This window comes from Haemaphysalis longicornis, unplaced genomic scaffold (genome assembly GCF_048455015.1).
Source record: "Haemaphysalis longicornis isolate Haplotype H1 unplaced genomic scaffold, Haemaphysalis longicornis Haplotype H1 scaffold_8, whole genome shotgun sequence".
Classification (NCBI taxonomy): domain Eukaryota; kingdom Metazoa; phylum Arthropoda; class Arachnida; order Ixodida; family Ixodidae; genus Haemaphysalis; species Haemaphysalis longicornis.
The window spans coordinates 132512030-132536893 of record NW_027526445.1 but is presented as its reverse complement, the minus strand read 5'-3'; the positions used below and the strand labels follow the sequence as shown (position 1 = coordinate 132536893).

At 50.4% G+C, this 24864-nt stretch overlaps 1 protein-coding gene across 2 annotated transcripts in view; it reads right to left on the bottom strand.

Moving 5' to 3' along the window:
* Ena (ENAH actin regulator enabled) overlaps nucleotides 1-24864 on the bottom strand; it is a 119934-nt gene that overhangs the window by 90727 nt on the left and 4343 nt on the right. The window contains exon 2 of one of the 2 annotated variants that reach the window (XM_077680401.1): nucleotides 13857-13990. The exons of the other annotated variant lie outside the window; for it this stretch is intronic. Within the exon in view, the coding sequence (XP_077536527.1) occupies nucleotides 13857-13990 (134 nt within the window). The remainder of the gene's footprint in view (nucleotides 1-13856; nucleotides 13991-24864) is intronic. 2 annotated transcript variants of the gene reach the window in all.

Genomic DNA, 24864 nt, shown 5'->3' with positions numbered 1-24864 from the left:
TCTTTCGCTCTTCCCACCTACTCGAAACAAAAGAAACTTGAAAGTGAAAGAAAATCGCTACAAAAAAAGGCGAAGTTCAGAAGCGCTTATAATAAATTTAGGCTCTTTGAAGGCATTCCCATTTTTTTTTTTTTGGGGGGGGGGGGGGGTCTGCATAAGAAAACTAGCCAAACACCAGTGATGCGTATTTTGCCAACACGATAAATGCACACGGCTGACGAGACTACCCGAAAATGGTGCCCCATGTACGACAGAATACCACCATACATAACCACTTAGCCACCACGGTGGCAGCGGTTCCAATCACCACCCTGCACTGATTACCCCCCCCCCCCCCCCCCCCCACCTAAACAAAGAGAGAAAAAGCTCAATACGTCAGACGTCACGAAAAGACGCTTCACTTTCTCCGAGAATAGCCTCCCCTTAGGCCTGGAAAATACAATGCCCTCACCGTTGAAGCAACGAAATCGTGTCCAACGCTGCCCATTTGACAGGCTGGACTGGACAAAAGGAAAACATCGTTTTTTTTGCCAAGCGAAAAAAAGCGCCACGTCCTTCCTGCTTTTCACTCCGGCTATTACTGTTTATCGGCGCGAAGTCCCCGAAGCATTCAAGATCGAATCGCCCTACAACCCAACATTCCGAGCTAGCAGTGCGAGTTCACTTTTCGTTGAATCATCGCAACTGACTCCACGACCGGCTCAAATTCCTAGAGGTTGCCTCCAGCCCCGCTAGGGCAAGTGAACAAACACCTAAAAGAAAAAAAAAAAAAACGGAACGAGGGAGCCGCAATGCCGCTTCCTTTTAAAGCAGGAAGGTGTCTGCGCAGCGTCTCCCTAATTAGGGAAGCCATTCCGAGAGTCGTCTGTGAACAGCCTTAACTTCCTCTTCCCCTTTTCCGCAAACACAGAGCGGGGCTCAATCCTGCCTCGCTCTCACTCGTCGCTAAGTGCCGGCCCTATACTTCCCCTCTTGACTTGCTCGCTCGCTTTCCCTAAAAGGCGACGCTGCTCCCCCAAACATCTCAAGGCTTCGCCCTTCCCCAGACGGCGCAGGCCGAAGCAGCCGTCTTTACCGATTGGCCCGAAATCGAAAAACGTCACCAGCTTCCCAGCAAAACTAGCCAATCACCGAACGAGGGGACGAAAAAGGCGCTATCCGAGGGGAAAAAAAAAGGACTTGGAAATCTCACTAAAGTGACGGCGGCGTATACGAAGGAATATATTATGCGGGGCGCCTACACTTAAGTATTATAGACGAACGACGTTCCAAACGGTGTTCCCTCTTTTCAGGCGTGAATATTTCATACCCTCACCCTTCCTCGCCACTACAATTCTTGGGTTACACTAACGCCCTTCCCCACGGTTCCACCCGTCAGTCACACAAAAAGAAACCCGAAAGAAAGGGGAGAAAGAGCGCGAAAGAGCGCAAATAAGCGTCAGTTATATCCCTCGGGAACAGGTTTCGCTCAAGTTAAAAGAACCGCTCGCTTTGCGCGCACGGTGAAGCCCACAGCGGCTTCTATTTCTGCCTCGAAGGGAGCACGCTTCCTCAGGTAGACTAATCTCATTTCGTGCGCACGTCGTGGGTTTTCCCAATCGGCTGCAGCGTATATATACGTGCTTCTTATACCTCCGGCAGGCGGCGCCGACGGAGCGCGAACCGGGGCCGACGAGATTTCGCGAGCCATTTTTTTTTTTCTGTTCCCGCCGTAGTTTGAAAAGCTTGACACAGGCCGCGCGCTCGGCCTTGCCGGCATTATGATTTTTACGAACCCCACTTAAAACCACCTTCAGCGGAAGCTCGTAATTTCTTTGCGCAAAACGCAGTAAAGGTGAAAAAAAAATTGAACTCCGCCATCTCCGTATAAAGCGGAATTTCCGGATGCCCTGCCAACAAAAAAGGTGAAAAACCGAGAATACTAAATGACACACATCACCGGGACACGGCCATTGGGCAGCAGCGTTTTGAGTCGGAGTGAACAGGCATACCCTCCAATGAGCTAAATAAGCATCTGGAATAACGAAGTACACACCGTCCTCCTTACAAGCTTCCCGTGTTCCATACCAGAACATTTCAAACCACTCCTCCAACACCTCGTATCCCAAAAGCCTTTGCCCATTGTCCTGCAAAACATTTTCCCCACACGACGCCGGATCTACTTCGTCGATTATATTCGTTTGTCGGCTTGATCAGAAAACGGGAAGGGCGGCATCCTTCCTACTCCCACTGCAGGGTCACCCTGTTCGGAAGGCCCAACCCCTCGCCTCCTCCACATACAAAACGCACAAAACAGACGAGGGGAATTGCGGGCGGCTTCGCACACAAATGCAGCCAATCACCCGCCATCCTATAGAGCCAATAGATAAGCTGGCTCTAACCCGTCCTCACTACGACCCGCCGTCGCCGTTAAATTTAGCGGCTCCACAAAAAGAGGGATCACGGGATTTGGGCAGAGCACGGCCCGAAGAGAAAAAGGGTGTTCGGGAGAGAGTACAGCCAACTGGTTTCGAGGAGGCCGCCAGCCGGATGGAGAGGAGTGGCCGCCGCGAAACGGCCACTCCTCTCCTTCCCGTCCCCATTTCCCACTTCCGGTCAGCTCGCTATTGTTCCCGCTCTCTACCGGGCACTTCCGGTTCGTGCAATAATTAACTGAAGGCTCGATTTTACTATTCTTTTTGTTGCCTCCCCATCCCGCATCCCCAAACAACGAACGCGAGACGCGCGGTGATTGACAGGTCAATCACGCCGGCGCACAGCAGCGACATTTATGAGAAAGGAGAGAGAGAGAAGAGAGACATAACGGAGAGGCAAACTTTGAAAGTGCCGTATGCAAATAGGAAGCTGGCGGCGGAGGTTACTGCCGGCCGCCCTTTATGACGTGCTATAGAGAGGCCCTTCACCCCGCGGCCGTCTCGCCCGTACATGTCCCGCCAGCACCGAGGGAATCAAGGGCTAGCCTGATAAAAGGATGGCTGGTAAACGAGGAGGAAAGAAAAGCAGGAGGTAAAAACAAATGCATCTATACTCGGTGACAACTTAAGAACGGCACCGCTGTGCCTGATCACCGTAGCCGGATGTTTCTCCGCACGGCGCAAGTAAGGGCGTTACTGGGAATATTTTGAACGTGAGCCGTTCCCGCGATTTTTTGGACTTAATATGCTTATAAACGACTCCAGTGATGACAAAAACTGCGTGAGACAAGGCAGACGATGTAGGACAGTTGCAAGTTGGGCGAGTTGGTATGTTGGACAGCGCCTGTCCTGTGGTTCTTTCTGTCTGTCCCGTCCTTCGCGCTGTGATGAAGTATGAAGGCAGACGATATCACGCATTCATAGCAAACCCCTTTCAAAACGCGCGCGCACTGACGTAACGGGTCCGGCGCTTCGGCGGAGTGATACACTACATGAGGTGGTGCCGTTCTTGAGTTGTAACCGAGTATAGTAAATTGTACGTTCTACATACCGAAATTCTGTATTCGAATTAACCTTTTTGTTTTTCGATACTTGTATCGGTGGTACATCGCTGCTTCCTAGCTCCTCTAGGGAAACGCAGCGGCACTTCCGCTGCACCATTACGCACGCTAATTCTTCCGAGTTTATGTTGTTGCTGTTAGTCCTAAGGTGGACCGAACCTTCAAAAGCCCCGGAACGCCATCGTACTGTTTTACTGTTTCGCAGGCGCACTGTTAAATGTGCAAGTTCATGCCAGCCCGCTAGTGAAAATGATCTGTTTCATCATCCCGATCGTATCCACCGAAGGTAAAAAAGCACCTACTAAATATTTCCGGCCACGTCTTTATAAGCTTGCCGGGCCCATGTTTCCCCTCGAACATCCCTTGCCCACCCCCCATCGATTCCTCGCTCAGAGAGAGAATAAACTTTATTAAATGAAAAAAGCCAAGTGGTCGGTTTCCTCAGTTCAGGACACCGTTGAGCGTCTAGTTCTCTCAGCCCGGTGGATCAGCCGAAGCTGATCGTCGACGCTCGAGCTCCTATTTCGTTTCCGGTCCATCGATAGCCATTTTGCTAAGGCAGCTATAGCACTTCGTACGAACGACGCGCTCGCACGAACAATACCTTCTCTAGAAAAGGGATTCTTTCGATTCGACACTTCTTTCAAAGGTTTTGAGGGAAAAAAATCACTTGGGCTCAGATCCCCATGACCATGCTTAAGCTGGTCAAGGGGGCTGGGCTGGCGGTTCACGGACTTCCGGACTCAGATGGCTGTCATAGTCCCCGTCAACTAATTCCTGGTTAAAATAAAGTTCATTCCTTCCGCTCCACCGAGAGTGAAAACAATAACCTCTCTCGTATTCACGGTAGTAAAAGCGTGCCCCTCCCGTAAAAGTAGTTCACCGTACACTCTCCGAAGCAAACGCGACCACAGTAGCGACAAGGGCGGCCGGTCGTCGGAGGTCGGTGAACCCCTCCCTCCTCCCGGCGCTCTCGTCTCGACGCGCACCCCACCATCATCGCCGCCGGAAGAGAATTCGGAGCAGCGCGCTAGAAAACGCCGCAGCAGCTGCTGCGCTTCCTCCGGCCATCGGAGCCATCCGTCACGTGCACAGCACACACGTCAAGACGATCAACTCGGAAGATGAGGGGAGCGCTTCGGGCCACGCGTCGTGATAAGGCCATCATCGCGCGCACTGACGTCGCCCGGGAAAACGGCACTCGGCGCGCGACCTACAATTATTCCCTCGCTATCGTCCGCAGCGTCTCGTTTTTAATTCGGTTCGGTCATAATAACGCCACTGGCGTTCAGACCTATCGAAGTTATTCGCCCTGGGAGCGGCTATTTTGTCACTGGGCTGTGCCAGCGCCGCTTTAATTGGCGCGGTCGATAGGGCGATCTTACTGCTCATGCGCAGAACAGCCTCGGTCACACCACGATGTTATCGAATCGAACGTTTAGAACATAGAAAAAAAAGTCGGCAACTTCCATATTTTTGCACTCGCGAGATCGGAAGAAAATTGCTCCAGTTTGGCGCACGGACACCAGATGGTTGTGTCCACCAACAACTATTGATTGATTGATTGATTGTGGGGGTTTAACGCGCCGACGCAACGCAGGCGATGAGGCGCGCCGTAGTGGAGGGCTCCGGATTAATTTTGACCACCTGGGGATCTTTATCGTGCGCCGAAATCTCGTACACACGGGCGTTTTTGCTTTTCGCCTCCATCAGAAAAGCGGCCGCCGCGGCCGGGAATCGAACCCGCGACCTCGTGCTCAGTAGCGCGTCCACCAACAACTAGATATTTATTTATTTATTTATTTTATTTGTTCGGATACCTAAATCGCTCTAATCGAACATTACTGTACGGGCTACGGGTGTGCAGGAATGGAAGTTGATAGCACTTCAACAGTTAATACGGTACGACGCAAGTAGACAATTAAGACATGTGATCAGTACAATGACCATATGAAAAGAAGTAGCGGAACCAGATCAGTATTACAGGCATCGATGTCACCAGAAAAATAACCACATTTTTTTTTTTCCCTCGACAAAAACGACACTATAAATATAAAGTAAACGCGAGAGAATCACAAAGCGCGAACAGCTACGGTATACGGAACAAAGGAACAAAACTGAATGCGCAACGAATACCACAGCTGCTGTAAACTCATCGGGCACCACGTCCTAATTACAATATGCACCCAATTAATCCCTCAGTGCATTAGCTCTTCGATTGAATAGCCGCGGAATCGCGAAGGGCTGCCCAAGACGCAATGCGGCGTTGGCTTTTTTTTTTTTTTTTCTGTTCACGTTTGCGGCTCTTTCACTGTGGGCAACTCAAACGATATTGCGTGGAGATGAGTCTCCCTGTGAGAACTACCTCTACACATTTGAAGTCTTTCTCGCACTTAAGATGAAGTTCAAAATATTACACACGATCTATTTTTCTCGAACGTCCGCGCCTGCACCACGGAAGGCGTTCTCTCATCTTTTGCCAACTGCTCAAGTGCGTCAGGACGCAAAATATGCTGGTTCCGTGCGGCATCAGCAAATTTGTCTGGCTTGCAGGCGGCGTCTTATACATTGCCTCCAAGGGCTGTTTGCTCCAAAGCGGGCGTTGACGGGGATTGGGTTTACGCATAATAGGCTAAGCTGCTTTGCTGCAAATAGGTGGCCCAATACGACAGAGAATAAAGGCGCGCGCACGCACACGCAGAGAGAGGGAGAGAACCGATCTTTTTATATGTTATGAAGAGCCCCTTGCAGCCTGCAGGTCGTCATGGAAAACTGAAATGCGAACACGAAAATATGAACCAGAAGACGCAAATTTGAAAACTACTGTTAGTGTAGGCCCAATAGTGTTGGACTATTGGTATACAGTGGACTCGCGTTAAGACGAACTCGGTTAAGACGAAAAATATTGTTGCTCTCTTGTAACGTCCACAATGCAAAAAACCTCCGCTTAAGACGAATTTCTGATAATATACGAACCAATTTTTACGGTCCCTTCGAGTTCGTCTTAACGGGGGGGTCTACTGTATTAGGAAAGCCACATTTCCCAACTTTGTATCAAGCCACGCGTCAATTTGAGCTGCATGGAAATAAATCGCGCTATTTGTGTGTTCTGGTTCCTATTTGTGTGACCGCGTTTAATTTGTCCGTGAGTGTACGTTAACCCAGAGCCCCCTCCAACAGCTTTGGCAGGCCAGGTGTAGGTAGGAGTGGCGCACGAGGGGCTAGACCCGTCATTTGAACGCGTATGCAGTACAGCGAGAAAAGGCTATCCGCCTCAAGCAAACGAGCCACTGATACGAAGAAAACGACTTCGTACGGTGCGCAACACCCTTGTCTATTGACAATGAGGTCAACTTCAACTAGTTACCTCTCAAAACTGCGGACTCAAACTTCTCACAAAAAACATCGAGGTCAAAATATACGGTGAAGACTTCAGAATGACACAATAGTTTTCTTCAAATGCTTTTCGGCCGAGGCAAGATAAGGCTAGAAGTACGAAACCGGTGTTATAGACAAGTGTGTTGTCCTCTGTACATGTCACTCACCTAAGCACACCGGGCGTTGTATAATTATCTCCCGCCCCTTTCCCTATCGCATTAAAAATAAAGGGGGCGGGGTGTTTCAAGCGCGGTTGTCTACGCGACAGTGAAAACCCACGCAGTACGCACGCTCCACGCAGCAGACGCCGCTGGAGCAATCTTCCGGCTCTAAATTGCTTCCGGGTGCACGAACCCACCCACCCACCCACCAGCCGGGTACAGTGGCGGTGGCGGAAAGGCGTCGGCGATAACCAACTGCGAACGATCCAATAAACATATTAACAGCAAGATTCGCGCCATGGTGTAAAAAAAATACGAGGCGCAGCCACAGGCGGACCTCCCACAAGGCGTAGAGAAGCAGGACCACGAAATCGCGACGTCTTGCGAGCACGCCTAAGCGAAAGGAAGATAGCGACAATTGGAAAGACAGAAAAAAGAAAAGAAAAAAAATTCCCCCGCATTTCCCCGAGGGGGAGAATGTGAAAGTGCGAATGCACGGTTGTCGGCCCGCTTGCGGCGCTTGCGCTCGGCCCCCGCAGCCCACCGCCTCGCCGCCTTCTCTTCCATCTCTTCCATCGGGTTTGTAGTATCACGTGTACACCACGCAGTTATCAAGCCGCTATAACGCCGCTGAGTCGCCAACGCACGCCGCTGACGACGTAGTTTGAATGTGTTAAAGATATAAGGCGCGTCACTAACACTGATATCAGCGTCGCGTCCGTGGCTTGGTCGGTAGAGCGTCGCGCTGCGGCCGCAAAGTCCTCGGATCGAAACCTGGCGCCGGATGCTGTTTCTTTTTTAAATGTAGAGGAGCACTGCGGACGCCGCCGACGCCGGCGGTGGATGGTTTGGGGTCGCTTATAAAGAGCATTCGCTCTTAAAAGAACCACCGCCAACTGCAAGAAATATAAACCCGCGCAACGAAACGAGGCGGGGTGAAAACACGGAAACATACGACCGCGATGAACACAAAACTCCCAGCGAAAACCGCCAGACGCGTTAACAATGGCTCCGTAATTGTTATGCGCTTTTAAGCGATGTACGCATATAAAGACTCCACCCCCACACCAGGGCGAAATGCGAGCCCGATTAGGTGCTGGTTTGTGGATTTCGTTTTCCTTCGCCGCTTCCTCGCCAGGCCTTCAGGCGGCATAAATTAATTTCCCCGCGCGCCCGCAGCCGCCGTAGAAGGTATACACTGTACGCCGGTTAATGCAATACGCCAACTCGCACATCGTTGACCCGCCCACGCGCGCATATGCATGATATTATCGCAGGCGCACGACCGCTGAATGCAAGACCGGGGAAGGTTCCATCACCCGTGAAATGACAGCAGGCCTTTGTGGCGCGTCTTGACCTTCTCCAGACATAATAGGCGCCTCCATCGTTTCTCACGCTGCAGTAACCCGGTTAAAAAAAAAAAAAAAAAAAAAAAAAAACGATCCCGCAACTCACCTTCGATTCACGAAGCACAAATGCGAGCGGCGAAAACGACAGTCAACTCGACGGTGGTGGCTTCCTCCATCAAGTCAAGAAACCCCGCGAAGGATGTGGCAGCGTGTACACACCACAAAAGCTGCGATTTGGAAATACCGCTCCGTGCACGAGGAAGGCAAGGAAATCCGCTTTATTGAAATCCCAGACGGTCGAGTTGGCATCGCAGCAACGGCAGATTAATCTGCGCCGAGCCATTCAAGCGAGTTAACTGGCGCGGATTCCGCCGATTGCGAGTGTGCGTACGGGGGTGCTGAAAAAAAAAAAAAAAGTGTTGCGTCGCCGTTTTAATCTTCACTCGCAAGAGCAACCATCACCTTTCCCGGCGTGTCGGTTCGTTGCACAAGCTTGCAGCGGCCGCTAACGGTGTCGCGTACGGCTAAAACGAAATCGCCGTTTCAACAGGGCGATGGGTGAACTGTTGGAAGGAGTTAGTTGCGCGGGAGGAAGAAAATTAATTTGAGGTTTTTTGCTGCATAGTTAAGAACGCGTGAGCATCTCATCTGTCTCCAGATGCGCGTGCCTTGCTCCGTCTTGTCGTTTTGCCACGTACCCCGCGCAGAGGCCGCTGGCGAGCCGCGCTTCGTCTTGACGTCTCCCTAGCGACGTCGGCAGCACTGCGAAGACATGCAGCTCTCTACTCGCTTTCGTTCTGTGCTCTTCTGTCTCTCCGTCAGTTGACAGATCGACGAGAAAATTTTTGCCGACACTCCAGGAACGGTATTTACCTCCCCCAAGGCCGGGCTAGCCCGGCCGTGACCTCACGGCTCCATTTCCGGAAAGTGTCACTAAGTGTGTGTGTGTGCCCCCCCCCCCCCCCCCCTCCCCTTTCTCCCGTTGAGCGTGGCTGCAAAGTTCTTTTCCTGAGAAGAGGTGCACGCAAAAGTCCCGCTCCTTGGCTCTGACAAGCTCTCAGCATGCAGCTTGCCTCTGCGGCCACAAAGACCACACAATTTTCCTGCAAAACCTCGGAACGACGAGGTACGGTCATGGTACATCTTCAAGCAAGACCGAGTATGTAGCCTTGACACGTATGCACTCTTGAAAGAGATACCGGTGCGTGCACGTCACGCTATCTTATCGCCATTCTTTGTGGGATTCTCCGCGGAAAACAGGACGCTCGGTTCTGTATACACACTGGTGCGGTATGCGGGATGGTTCCACCTCGACGGTGGAAAAGTCGCCGGGAGAGATAAGCGCGGAACGCCAGACTCGCGAACAGTGGCGCAGCCGGAAATATTTTTCGCGGGTGTTACACCCCACCGCTAAAATAACATTAAAAAAGAAAGACAACCTGAGCCAAAACAGCACCTAATTTTGTTTTCTTAAGTTATTCTCGCTTTTACACCTATGCTTACAGTTGAAGTGTATAAAAGCATGGGTGAAAAAAAGGCCGAAACGGGGGGGGGGGGGGGGGGGGAGGCGACGCGACCCTTATAAAATTTCGGGGGGAGTGCTGATAGGGAAACACCCTGGCTATACTCGCAAACGAACTCGCGCCGCTCGTCGTATAGACGACGCCTCGGCCGCGAGCAATGGACGTCATGTCGTGAAAAATCGCGCCCGTGTTAAATATAAAATAAAGCATAATTGTGCAATGACGGACACATAACGTTCCGCGAATTATTCCATCCCAAGGAGTGCTTATCACTGATACGCCAGTTTTGTGAGCCATGGCAAACCCTGCACTGTGAAGCTTGCGGGTGAGGACCACTGATTAGCCCGAACGCCCCTGATTACATCATCCACCTAATCGTCCGCTTGACAGGAGGCAGAATAAGCTGAAATTATTAACTGGAAACTAATTTTCAGTTTGTAACTTTTGTCAATCCGCATGCACTATTTTTTTTAAAACGAAAGTATCGATAACGCGCTGTGCAAGTAGTATCTTGCACCGCGATAAAGCGTCACCCGCGTTAAAGTAATTCAAAGCTGCTTTATCGCGTCGATAAAAGTGCCACACATCGATTCGCAACGTTAAAAAAAAAAAACTGACACGCAAGCACTACTTACGGGTAGGGAATGCGAAACCATTTCCGATTTCGGAACTGATATGCCGGTACTGCGGGCGCTGCCCTGGGCGGTGCACAACCCCCCGTCACGCTGGTGACTGTTGTGCCGCGGGGTGCGGCAGCTGCGATGGCGCAACGCTCGGCGTTCCTCTTTATGCCGGGGGTAAGCGCTCGCCAGAACACTTTTACGGGTACGCAAGGTTTTAGGAGTCGTCTCGCTGTTACAGACGCTGTAAACGGCGTTTTTTTTTTTTTTTTCGCTCAACGGGTCATGCAATGCTTTTGCGTTGAAAACATGCCCTTAGGGGTATCTCGACGCCCGAAACTAAGACCATGATGCAGTGAGTGGCGACCGTGGATACATTCGCATAGCTTTAGGCAAAAATATCCTATCAGTTTATTCCGAGAAATTATCAAAAACTTGAAAATAGCACCTTATGTACAATGCAAATAAAAAGTTTGTTCAACAGAACGTAAAAAAAGGGAGAAGTATCGGCGGTCACGCGTTTTGCGTCAACCGTGATGGCGAGTATTTTACGGCGTGTCCGTGCTATGCGCACTGTAGTTCGACAGCGAAGCAGGACCGGCGCTTGTGATGGTGGCCATTGGACCATTTGTGGCCTCCAAACCAGTCGATCGCGCCTCTTCCAAGTAGCCTTCACCATCCCCCATTTCGGGGACGGTCACGGCAGCGCGCTCACGCGGCCTCCCGTTATTCTTGCCCAGGGCTAATCTCCTGAACTCGGTGAAGCGTTCTTCAGGCGCCGTAGACAAGACGGACAATTCGGTCGTGCTAGTCGTGGCCCATTCACCTGGCAAATCCGACGGCACGGCACTGAACGCTCGGAAGAAATACACCAGAACGACGACCACGCCGATCACAACCACGCACACATACAGCCCGCATACGAGATCGTTGCACGCGCCCTCTTGGTCTTGCGCAGCGCCGCCGCCCAGGGCTTCCAGGCCACCCGGCACCATCTCGAACGAGGGCGCCGCGGCCTTCCCTTCCACCTTGGTGCCCCATTCGCCCCTCGCTCCCGCCGCTCCCTCGACGTACACCGGTTGGCGGTAGACCGGAGCGACACGCGAAAAGGTGGTTGGAAGGACGCGGTCTGGGCGAGCCTCGGCGACTTGCGGTGGTCGCCAGAGCTCCTGCTTCCCAGCTGGGCCGATGCCTTGCGCAGACACTGGGGCAGTGAGAGACTGGGAGGGTTGTTGCTGATCGGCATCCGGTAGGGATCCGACGGCTTCGTTTATGGGGGCCAGCGGCGGCTGTTCCGGAGGTGGCGAAGAACTCGGGCGTCCAGGTTCGGGACGTTGCGATTCCTGATCGGGCACGACGTCCGGGCGAAGGGCGTCACCCGTTGTCTCGTCTTTGGCGTCCGCCATTATTCTTTGTGTTTGCGAGACTCTTTGCGGAGACTTTCATGCAGAGAGGAAAGATCGAGGAGATCGCCAGCCTTGATGGCGACTGTGAGAAAGACGAAGCAGCTCGAGCCAGATCCCCCGACCTGATGACGGGGTCAGGTGATGATGATCTCATCGGTGCGGCGACGATGATGATGATACAAAGTCCTGACGCACCAGCATGCGTCTACTCTACGGAGGTGTAGGAATTCTGTTAACGCGATTAGTAATACCGGTGTTGTCGCACGTTTCTCCACTTCTCACCCGCGTTGTTCGTCGGTACAGAAAAATGAGGACGGGGAGAATGAATATTTATTTTGAGCAAAACGGGAGATGGCAAAGCCGTTCGCACGTGTGGGCGACGTCCTCAGTCGCTGCAGTAGTGGAAAAACGTCCATAATCCGAGCCTGGTGATGTGGGGGTAGTCGCTCATTTCAGGAGACCGTGTGACGACTGTGCTGCCTCAGCCCTGGCACCAGGAGTTGCTGGGCATCCAAGTCGGCTCTGGTCGTCAGGTTCTACACCACAGCTCAGGAAGCTAGCGGATATAGGGGGGACGGCTGGGTTATATGCGCATCCCAAGATCATAGGGTTGAGAGTATACACGAGTGAGGGCAGAAATTACATGCGGCAGCTGTCGAAATTTCTTTGCGATCCCAGGACCAAAACAATGCACACTTATAACGAGCACCCCCTGGTTCATTCGACGAACGGTCTTCTTTGAGGGCACGCCGGCGCAATTATATACGAACGGAGATTCCCCGCAACTTCTCCCACCAGGAAAAAGAAAAAGGAGGGTGCGCGTGCTTCTCGACGCAGAGAGTCGCAGCTCGAACGTCCACGCGGCCCGCAAGGGTAGTAGCGAACATGGCGAGCGACAACGCCGCGGAACCGGAGGCTCGGCGGCCCCGCCGGCAGCCGACAAGGCGCGCATCCGCACCCGTTCTTTTATCAGGACCTGAGCGCGAAGGGCTCGGTGTGAAGCGCGCACGCCGCCATCGCCGCCGGGAAAGCCAAGGGCGAGGGAGAAAGGACAAGGCGGTCGCGATAACAGACTGCGCGGCGGCAGCGGCGTCAACGCAATCGTGAAACAGCCGGCGGCCTGGAGGGTGCCGCACACGGAACGGAAGGCCGCAAGGCAAAGGGCCCTGCCTCCCGAACGAGCTTGTCACGGCTCCGGACGCCGTGCTCGTGTCGGACTCGATTACCACCGCCGAGGTCACACTCGAAGCATTACACTAACCTACTTATGGATGTGGCTTCTTCGCGGTACCACCCCCCTCTAGAGAGAGGGAGAGAGAGAAAACATCTATTGCCCAGTCACCGACCTAAGTCCAGGTCAGCTAAACGATGGAGGCTGTGGCGTCACAGTCTTCATAGTGGTCCGGAATGTCCTTAGAGACCTTCTGGTAAGAAGGCAGAGAGCTTCCTAGGACCGAACGCCTGTTCCGGGCGGGGTGCCAAACAAGTCACCCGTGAGGTGATGCGGGAGAGGGAGGGGGGAAGGTTTGAGGTAGGGTGTAGATCTGCTCACGCTAACTCCGGCTATCACACCGAACGCCTCACAGCGCTGCTTGCTCAGTTCACGCTTCATATCAGCGCTGTAGACCCTTCCTTCCAAAACACGCTTCCCGGACACCCTGACCAGCAGCTGGAATGAGAAGCGGTGAAATAAGCGATGTCTTCCGCAGTTGCAGGCGTGTCTGTACAGTAAACACCGCACGAAGTCCTCGCGACAGGAGTCTGATTTCGTTATAAGCGCTTCATCGTTCAAAGCGGGTGCGACGGTTTCTCAATACACTGGAGTGTCGGGACACTGAATAGCTTCGAATAAAGCGAAATTTCGACTAATGTTCGTTTCACCGTATACCTTCACTTGCACCTACGCCACACGCAGTTACTGGCCGGACACTCCCGGCAACGTACCTGTCCCGTCTGTTCCGCAGAGTGGCGGGGCGGAGATAGTCCAGGACAGCGACGTTGTGCTGGGGCTTGCTACGAGGCGGCTGCGGCAACTGCACGGACGAGTAGTAGATCTGCTCTTCCTCCTCAGACTCCTCCTGCAGTTCGACATGCACCGGTATCTGCTGCAGCCGAGCGTGCTCCTGCCGCAGTAGCTCGCGCTCCTGCTGCAGCTCCCAAAATCGCTTCTTGGACTCCATCTTGCTGTACGCCACTGCACGGGACTGCTACTACTGTACGCCAACCATGGCACTGCCACCACCATCCAAGCTTCGACTACGTATGCACGACGCCCAACACCGGGCAACTAACTAGCTACTGAACTCTGCTCACGGGAGAGAGAGATAGCTGCAGCAACGCGACCAGCGCTGGAAACCCGATCTGATATTGACTGAGACAAAACTCCGCAGCAATTTGGAAGATAATTAAAGCCACACAATGTCGGAAACCGCTTATAGATCCCCCACCCTCCCTGAAAAAATAAAATAAAAATAAAGGCAACAAGGAAAAAAAAAGAAGGGCAGTGACCTCCGGACAGATGCGTCAACGTAATCTACACACACGTACCAATACAGCTGTCAGAGGCCACGCAAATAACGATGCGAGTTCAGTGTCAACCGCGACAACAAGCAGGGCGAATATAGGTATATATCAGTAGACGGACGGTTATCAGCTGCCATCAAAAACACATTAGCAACGCGAGGGCGAAATGCCATCCGTGCTCGTGAAAGCGGTTTTATTGATTTCAAACGCGCGGCTTTTTGCCCAACTGTGTTTCAGGAATCACGCAGGAAGTGCGATCACTAATGAACAATAATGATGAACAAGTCTGGGTCGGTTAAGCTCCACACAGCCTGGTGTGCGTGTGTGTTTTACTTTAAGCGGGTGTCTGTGCTATAGACCTCGTCTTTTAAATAAGCGCCACCACAAAAGGTGAGCTCACGCAAGTTGTAATAACGGTGATTACAGTTTCGTGGAGGTTTGGGGAGTTATACACTTGGTGTCTCCAACACCACGATTCCACGACATTGTGGATTTGAAGGTTTGACTGTTCTTTACGGAGAGGACCAAAAACTATGATGCATGAGATAAGTACAAATGGCGGCAAACATGGATTCGGACAGCGCTGGTTGGAAGTACACGGGAAAGGCCATCGTCATGCGGTGGACATAGAAGAGTCGAATACAAAGCCAGCAAGAAGAACTGTTTGATTAGCACTCCGAACGCTCAACATTCCCGCGCCCCTACTGCTTAGTTAAACCGAGTTAGCTAAAAAGTCGCAATTTTATATACAGTTAACACGCGATATAACGAAGTTACTCGGGACAGTAAATGAGTTCGTTCAATCGAGAAATTCGTTATATAGGAGTGTGATTTCACAAGCCGTTGATTCCATCATATATATATATATATATATATATATATATATATATATATATATATATATATGTGTGTGTGTGTGTGTGTGTGTGTGTGTGTGTGTGTGTGTGTGTGTGTGTGTGTGTGTGTGTGTGTGTCGCGGTGAACTGAGTTTTACAAGACACACACACACGAGAGAGAGAGAGAGAGAGAGAGAGAGAGAGAGAGAGAGAGAGAGAGAGAGAGAGAGAGAGAGAGAGAGAGAGAGAGAGAGAGAGTTCGTGCACCCCAATACGGTAATTTACGCCCCTTATTAGGGGAGTCCCAAAGAAGCTGATAAAGATCACCCAATATCACACTCAGTTCGTGCATTGCGACGTTAGAAAGAGAGAGAGAGAGAGAGAGGAAAACATCTTTATTTGCCCTTCTATAAGGGCTTCTGCGTTGCTGGGGGAAGGAGCTGCTGTCACCAGTCGCCCCCAAGAACTGCCTCAATGTGTTGGAGGAGGGCCTCCCAGTGCTCCTCTTCTGTCAGTCGTAATGAGGAGGTGGTCAATTGTCGGACTGAGGGCGCGTACCGGCCGGCGCTTTTCGTCCGCTTGCGGAGAGCGAGTTTGAGTTGTTTTTGGGATCCTCTGGGGGTTCAAGCCACTCCGCCCAAGTGCCAGGAGTAGGGGAAAGGGAGTCTGTGTATATGTTTCTTGTCTGTATAATCTCTAAGCAGTCCCACATGTAATGCTGGTTGTTAGGGTACCCGTGACCGCAGCGTGGGCAGCTAGGGTGGCCAGGTTTATTTTCTATAGAAACAGGTTTATTTTCTATTCTCGTTAGAAAGAGAACGCGCCAGGGTTTGCCCATTGCGGTACCGGGCCCGCCTGCCTCGTCCCCACCGTACACATGACGGTACGTAGACTACGCAACACTCCCCACGTGCACCACACCGGGGAACCCTACCGGACCCCACCCTCAAACGGTGCCCCCGTTCACCGCATAAAATGTGCGTAATATGGGCGGCGCTTTTAGCCGCGGAAGCGAGTTTTTCGGAACGCGGGACCAGGTATACGTTTTTCACGCACACCACAAGCCCCTGAGGTGGGTCACCACCCCACCCGCCCAGCCCATACCCCACAGCAACACGAAATAGCACCGGTCGCTTCCTCTGACAAGCTATTAATCACTGCTCCGTGTTATTTCCCGCGCCCCACGGATATTATCTCTCCACACCTAGCTGCCACACGCATTGCGCGCACAATAATTCCCCAGCCTTCAGAATTCGATAGGGTTAAAATAACAAACAAGGTTCGGAGTCAACGCACGACACACTCAACTGACACCGTGCAGCCGAAGGATTAGGTTTTGCATTTCGCACGCGTCTGTATGAACACGCAGGTGTAATAAGGATCAACAGGGGGAGGCCTGCAAGGGAGCTGCATGCGGACTAGGGATAGGCGGCCACTCACTCCCTTCCTTCTCCCCCCCAAAAGGATAGAGCTGAGACTCACTCTCACTAGCACTAACGGAGTGGGTCGCGAAGACACGGCGGAGGAGGGTTGCGCGACTTTGAGGTCACGGTAGGTTACGACGAAACACTGAGCGACAGCACGGGAAAGCAGCGCGCATAAATTCAAACAAGTGCGACTGGCCAACGCTCGTGTCGCCTTGTATGCCTTGGGGATAACCCCCTCCTCCTTCCCCCCTCCCCTCACGAGCACACCTACCTTGCTTTTCTCCAGAGCTGTGCATGGGAGAATAATCTAACCAGCTCGCGGCTTCAAGACTAGGGATTACTCGTCGATGAGGCCCGAGCAGAGGAGTTAGCCAGTGACCCTCTAGAAATATTGTATTATTATTATTATCATTATTTCGACGCCATTAAAAGTTTTTCACCGCAATCATTTCTCTTATTTCGCCGTTCTCGGGTGCACTCCATCAGTCTTCGATTGCGTTATATCGCAACAAGAAAGTACCACGATTTACCGGACATACGTTGCACATGACATGAATGGGGTAGGCAGGGAGAGGGGAAAAAATCCTAATTGAAAAAAATTAGCCATGGAACACATAGCCACCTGCTTCACAACAACGCACCACGACCACTATAGACGACGACCATCACCAAATCAACACCAAATGGGCTTCACTTCGACTCCAAGACTTAAAAAAAAGCAAGGAAAATGATAGCAGCGCTAAATATTCCATACAAGATCGATTCACGATTAGCGCAGCCGTTTCAGGCGTGCGAAGGAAAGGAAGGGGGTAGCGGAGAGAGAGAGAGAGAGAGAGAGACAGAGACAGAGAGAGAAAGAGAGAGAGAGAGAGAGAGAGAGAGAGAGAGAGAGAGGAGAGAGAGAGAGAGAGAGAGAGAGAGAGAGAGAGAGAGAGAGAGAGAGAGAGAGAGAGAGAGAGAGAGAGAGAGAGAGAGAGAGACTTTATTCAGTGGCCCGATAGTTTTTAGACTTGCTGAGCGAAGCGATCACGGTGCGATAAATCACCGATACAGCGCCCGCGACACGCCGCCATGCATACACTGCGCTGTGCAAGCGTCCCACTTCGATACACGCCCAGGCCAAAGGTCATGAGCTGGCGTACGCCGGCGTGCCCCACTGCCCTTCTACATACGGCCGGTATCCACACAAGACGCGGACGGCGAAACGCAAGATAGGGGCGTTCGTTTAATTTATAGGCCATTAACCTTGACTAACGGGGCCGTCAGACACTGCAAGGCAGGAGGTGCTTGTTATGCGCCGTATAAACGGCATAATACACAGGAAACTAGGCCAGCGTGTATGAAAAAAAAAAAAAAACAACGAGAAACGACGACACACACACACACACACACACACACACACACACACACACGCACGCAACATATAAAAGCCAAAAACCCGCAAATGCACGAGGTAAAAGTATACAAGAGAACGCGACCCGTCAGGAATGCTTTGTTGCTCGAATCAGCCTTATCAAGTTGCGGCCAAGCATCTGTGTCGATATACCATAGACAATTTTTACAGCTGAAGTGTATCAGGTGTCCATACATTTTTAGATGGCCGCACATGGCCCCACGCGCGGGCCGTTCCATAGGATAGAGAGATATACCGAAGCCAGTCGAAAAGCGGGTCGCGTAGCTGATCGTGTCGATCGGCAAGAGGACAAAGCCCTTCGACAACGCGGGGTGAAGCAAATTATGCGTCTCAGGCGTTCAAATGGACACATATGCTTCCGAATTCAGAGGAGGAGGAGGAGGAGGAATAAACGTCCCTATAAAGCAGTTCGCCTAGGGGAAGCAGAACCACTAGGAAGAGCTTCCTCGGACTGTCCTTTCGGACAGTGGGTTCGTTGCTATGGCGCTACGTTTTAAGTGAAGAGCACTTCAGGCGCTCGTCGCCTTGTCGTCATAGCTCGCTCGCTCGACCCAAGTATATAGAGCACCAAGACGGCGTCCCGGGGCATTTTCTTGAGACGCTTAACGTGCCTTTACTTACCATCCTCGCAGTCGGCGATTTTAATATGGATGCGTCGGGACCATAAGGGGAGTGGTTTGCGCGTTTCGTGTCGGAGACACTTGGCTTGCGAGGCAGCACCGCTCCGGCCCAACGGACCACCCCGCGGCGTGTACAAGTGCATCGGCTTGACATTATCGAAGAATGCGTCTGCACCTGGTGGTGTGCCAATCGGTGCATATCAAAGTGAAAACAAAGCACATCGCTGCGAAGTGATAATGACTTCCACACCTCCTCTCGCAGCAAAGATGCGAGCACTGAAAACCGCGAAAAAGGAAACAAGAACCGGACCATCTCCCCTAACGTGAAACCCGAGGAGGGGCGAAGCATGCAGTGTATAAGTATACTCTTGGCGCTTTTGCCGACGCAGATGAAACCATTGGGGGGTAGAGGAATACAGCGTTGCTGTAAAAGTATCGGGTCCTTGAAGCACGAAGCTATCCAGCGCGAGGCGTTGAAAAACGAGTGCCCCGGTGTTTTAGTACCGTGACTACCTACAGGAGACGACTGTAAGGTGCTTCACCACTAAAAATCACGCGCCCCTCCGACGACGATGGGTGAACGAGAAACTCTCTCGTGACGGCGCCCCTGGTTGGCCAAGCCACCCTGCGAGTGTGTGCTACTCTGCTGGAGGTACGCATCATTTCTTTTCTAGAAAACCCACAGCAACTCACGGGTGTGCACTTCAAGGTCTAACGTTAGGGTTCGGGGTGTACGGCGCGAATCGCTACCTACAGTCGAGTCCACTTATAACGATACCGTTTATAACAATATATCGGATATAACAATGAACAGCTATGGCACCGTCAACTTTTGTATTCTCTCTATGGTAAAATAAACCGCTTATTACAATGCTCCAGTGCCACGATATCGGATATAACGATTGAATCCGGTGATATTGTGCACCAAAAATGCAACAGTGACGACTCTAATGACGCGGTTGCGCAGCCTACTCAGGTAGTGTCTTCGTAGGAAATCCAATGCATGACGCAGTCCCTCGGGGACTTTGTTTCCGCCAAGGACGTTTACCTCAGCTAAATGAAGCCCCTGTAGATTCTCTTTGAAAAGATTCGCGCTAGCTTCACACGCGGCAAACAAAGGTGACCGACTGTGGCTTATTTCCCGCAAATTAGTAGTAGTACGACCTTGCTGGCATGCTAAAAAATGTTTCTAGCTCTGTTCCGTCGTTTTATTTCGCAACCCGCTTATAACAATTATCGGTTATAACGATGGGATTTCCTTGGCACTTGGATATTGTTATAAGTGGACTAGACTATATATACTGCTTGGCGTTCGCTTCGACCATGTCGAAATGGAGCAATCGGATAGACGGCGGCTTCACAACACGAGGAACCCGGGTTCGATTCCTGCCACGAGAATCGTGTTTTTCTTTCACCTCACACCACGATCATTCATCGTCATCGTCAGAGAAAGTTGGCTTTCCTGCAGGGCGTATTGGCGTACAACGGAATCGGTGAGAACGCTTCGCTTTAAAAAACTGAAATGGTGGTGCCACGAAAAGGTATTAAACGAAAAGAAAAGGTGCTGCTGGCTCCTCGTGGGATTGCAGCGAGCTTTCACAAACGCTCTGCCGATCATAAAATGAGCCGAGTTAATAGCGCGCGTTCGTGAGTTGCAAGATGCAACCGAGGCCGCGGAAAAACCCCGCGGATCATTATAGCACGCCGCACCGTTAGGTGTGGTTTTAAAAAACAAGAGTTGAGGAAGGCACCCGAGATTCGCTCCAAAGCGGGAGAAAAAAACGACCGAGCTCGCTAAAAAAAAAAAAAAAAAGTCGCACCGCAGCTTATTGGCATTCATCGGAGAACGCGAGCTCTGAAGGTACCATTTATTCACGGTAGAAAAGTGTTCCGGCGTAAGGAGATTACGAATTCCCGGCGCGTACACTTCCTCGTGCACCCCGTTTCATTTGCTCAGAGACACGTCCCCTATCAAAACTATTGAACACTCACAGGACACAAGAACGTGCAGCAGAAAATATGCTACACACTCGACTGCCGATAATTCCAAGTCGCTCAATTTGGAGTTTTCGGTTAATTGGAAGTGATGCTCTGGTCCCGGCAATTTTACACGCAACTCAACGGAAGAAATCGCTCGATAATTCGGAGCTAAAAGCATCGAGGTGACCGTCATATTTCGACAAAGTTCTAAATTTCAAGCTCCAAAACACCGCCGTGCTCTGCACTACGATGTCGGCGCCATCGCAACCGAGGCATCGCACAGCGGACAAAGCGGCACGCCAGCTGAGACTCGCGCCAGCGTACTCGTCCCTCCCTTTTCGTCTCCTCAACCTCCTCTGTTGAGCACAGCGCCGTGTGACCGGTATGGATGGACGCTTCGGGCTTCGACTTCAGCGAAAAATATCAGCTATCAGGGCAACCTTGCTTTTCAACTACCATTTTTCGTTACCATTTTTCGGGCTCGCACATTATCATTAGTAGCTTTTTAGATTCCCACCTAACAAACACCAACCCCACAAGATTTGCACAAGGCCATAGCTTACTGCTGCCTAAGGTCTACACTAATTACGGGAAACAAACAACCATTTTCGCAGGCATTCTACTACGGAATGCATTACCAATAACAGTTAAATTGTCTCATTATATGCGTTCATTCTACAGTAGTTTAAGATCGTTTTTGCTTAACAATCTTTCTGAATAATAAAGTCTTGTTTTCCCTGCGTTAAACCTGTTTTTCCAGAGCTAATATTGTATAATTTCCTATTCTAGTGTTTGCATATTCCCTTAGCGTGTTAGACTGGCCCGTACCTCGACTGCCTAAATATTTTTAACAATATTTTCGCACTTATTAACAGGAGGTCCCCCGACAGTTTTACTCTGGGACCTCCTTTTGTACTAATAACTATATGTATACGTGCGAACAGGGAATTGACATAAATTTACTGTAACCAAAAACAGAAAATGCTGGTAAAATAACAGAAACACGAAAAACAGAAAACATAACTTTACAGAAAATTTCTGACAGGACAGCTGCCAGAAAATTTGTTTTTTCGAGGGAAAATTTTTCACAGTGAAACATCTTTTGGTACATACACATCGCACGTAGTTATTAGTACAGAAGGAGGTCCCAGAGTAAAACTGTCGGGAGACCTCCTGTTAATAAATTTTCGCACTTATTAACAGGAGGTCCCATCTGAAGTTTTACTCTGGGACCTCCTTCTGTACTTATTTAATAACTACGTGCGATGTGTATGTACCATAAATATATACGTGCGATGTGTATGTACCAACAAATATTTAATAAAATCCTTGAATCCTTGAAACCCGTGTCGAACGCTCGACTTGGCGAGAAAAGCCGAGACTCTGAACAAGATCAAGAAGGGAGACGTGTTGCGGACTGATGAAGATGCCGTTATTGTGCTGTTTTTTTTTTTTTTTTTTTTTTGCGGTCCCGGCCCCTGGACTTCGTATTAACGGGAGTCGACTGTATGACATTCAAATGACTCGAAGGATTAAAAGTTACGCGCGTGGTCCTCTCCAGCCGGCGCACAGACACGATGCGTGTGGAACCGGGCGCGGTGGCTCAGTGTCTAAGGCGTTGCGCTGCTGAGACAAAGGATGCGGGTTGTTTGTTGATTGATTGATTGATTGTGGGGTTTGATTGACTGATTGGGGATTGATTGATTGATTGATTGATTGATTGATTGATTGATTGATTGATTGATTGATGGGGCTACGCCCCATAGCCCAGGAGTAGCTTCGGCGCGTAAATCATCCCGCTTGAGGAAAAAGAAATTACAAGTTTGACTCGTTAAAATGACTGCTTTGCACAAATAACGTTGACATCCATCTAACTCCAAGCGTAAAAAAAAAATTCACTACCTAAACCGACCACGAGTGCTTTTATAAAAGCGAAAAAAGACAAACCGTGTTTTTTTTTTTCGTTTTTTATAAACACTCATGGTTGGTGTCAGTTTTCAATTGTTGTCACGCGTTTCCCCGACCAGACGCGGCCTTCCGTCCAACTCTTGATTGATGACCGGCGAAGCTGCGGCGCGTAATGTTAGAGTCGCCTTAGTGGCTAATTGTAATTTGATTTGTTTCAGCATACTTCCGGCAAAACAACAGTTAGACCAGTTTCCATGTATTGACAGCTAGCAGCCGGAAATTCTGTAACGTTCAAAAGTTCACTGTGAACTAACCGTGACAAGTAAATGAAACTCACGAGTAATGGTGGAGTCGGCTTGGTGGCTAATCGCAGTATAATTCTTTTCGGAACACTTTCAATGGCACAAGAGTTAGAGCCGTTTTCTGTGACGATACTCCCTCCGCAAATGGTCATGCTTCACTGCGCGACAAGCAATGTGGGAAAGCTAGCTTGCAAAAACCAAGCATCTGTTCCCTTAAATTCGGCTTCACCTTCAACACATGTGCAGCTGAGAAGACTTTTTTTTTCCCCAGCGGCAATAAAAGGGCCCTACGAACATTGAAAAAAAAATTATGAACGGGTAGTTGCGCGGCGGAGAAACCTGCTCCAGAGAGCGTGATGCGATATACTAGAGAGACTCTTCACGTTATAATCGAGATATTAAGGAGAACAGTGACGCGGTGAAAGCCCCCCAGCCACTTTCCGGCGATTTCTCTATGACGTCACAGAATCTTGTTTGTGAGATCGGGAGCGGCCAGCGACCCAAGCCAACATACAAAAAAAAAAAAAAAAACGCGACTGATCCATTGTAATGGGGCCGCAGTTCCGTTTGATTGTGTCACTTGAACGCAGTTAATACACTGATAAAAATATTTAGAGCTGACTCCCGTTAAGTTTGTCCTGCCCGTACTACGTCACTAATTTGCAGGTTTTAAAGCGAAGCAGTCTATGTCTCACTTATGGCGACCGTATACCGTCGCCAGAAACGGGTTTCACAGAACGATGCTGATTATAGTTTAACAACGTGTGGGTACGAGCGAGTTGGTAATACATTATAACTTTATATTATAACTTTGTAACTTTATAATTATATTACAGCGCTTGTCCTTGTATCTCTCGTCCCGTGTTCTGTTTACTGCGCTCAACAAAGTTATGATGCTGATTATAGGCGAAGGTACAGGTGCCCCAAAAAGTAAACGGAGCGCGGCTTCATGAAATTAGAATTTACATTTTACGTGGCTGCCAGCATATATAGAATATGCGTGGCTCGATTTTAGTTTAGAATGACTTTCTTGAAAAGTGACTTAGAGGCTGGTAGGTTCATGGCGGAGAAATCCACTCGAAATCTCCGAACCGTGCTCCGTTTACTTTTTGGAGCAGCACCTGTACATTAAGAGCCTCAATCCGACGTCCATCAGATTGCGATATTCCAACACGGTCGAAGCTGCTTGAATTTAAAGCTAAGCTTTCCTGGTCTCGCTGAGGACGAGCGACCCGTCGCCAAAACTCCGCGAACCCCACAACCGCATTGACAACGAAAGAATCCTTCACGAGAAAGCTGAACGTTTCAACCATCGTTGCCGTTACACGAAGGGGCGTTAGTTTTATTTCAATACTTCGTTTTTTATATTAAACAACGCCTTTCCTGGCTGGAATGGAGGTGAGCGAGTTAACTACCAAAGGCCCGTTCACTTAATAAACTGAACAGAGCTGCATTTTGTCCCCTTAACGAGGCGCGAGGTGTGGGCGCGGAGAATCCGACATTTGTGCACCGCCATATGTCACGGTGATTTCACTATATCCACGTCATACTCTGGCGATATCGTTTCCTGGCTACAGCGAATCAACGAGCCGGCATATCTTCTCCCACCGAGCCTCATTCAAAATTTTTCACATCACATAGTGTGATCCATATTTTGCTCTTGACGAATAACTGTCATTACATACAGTACTAACAAAGAATCTTATTAACCGGGGGAGATATTAGGAGAAGGTATACATAAAGCGCTGGTCATTAGGGGTAACAATAGATCCCTAGAGAAGGGAAGCGTAGCCGGGGCGGCAGAAAGTTAGGTGGCCAGATGAGATCAAGATGTTTGCGGGGATTAATTGGTCGCGGATAGCACAGGACGAGATAATCGGTGATCTATGGGAGATTGCCTTTGCCCTGCAGTGGGCGTAAACAAGCTGCTGCTGATGATGAT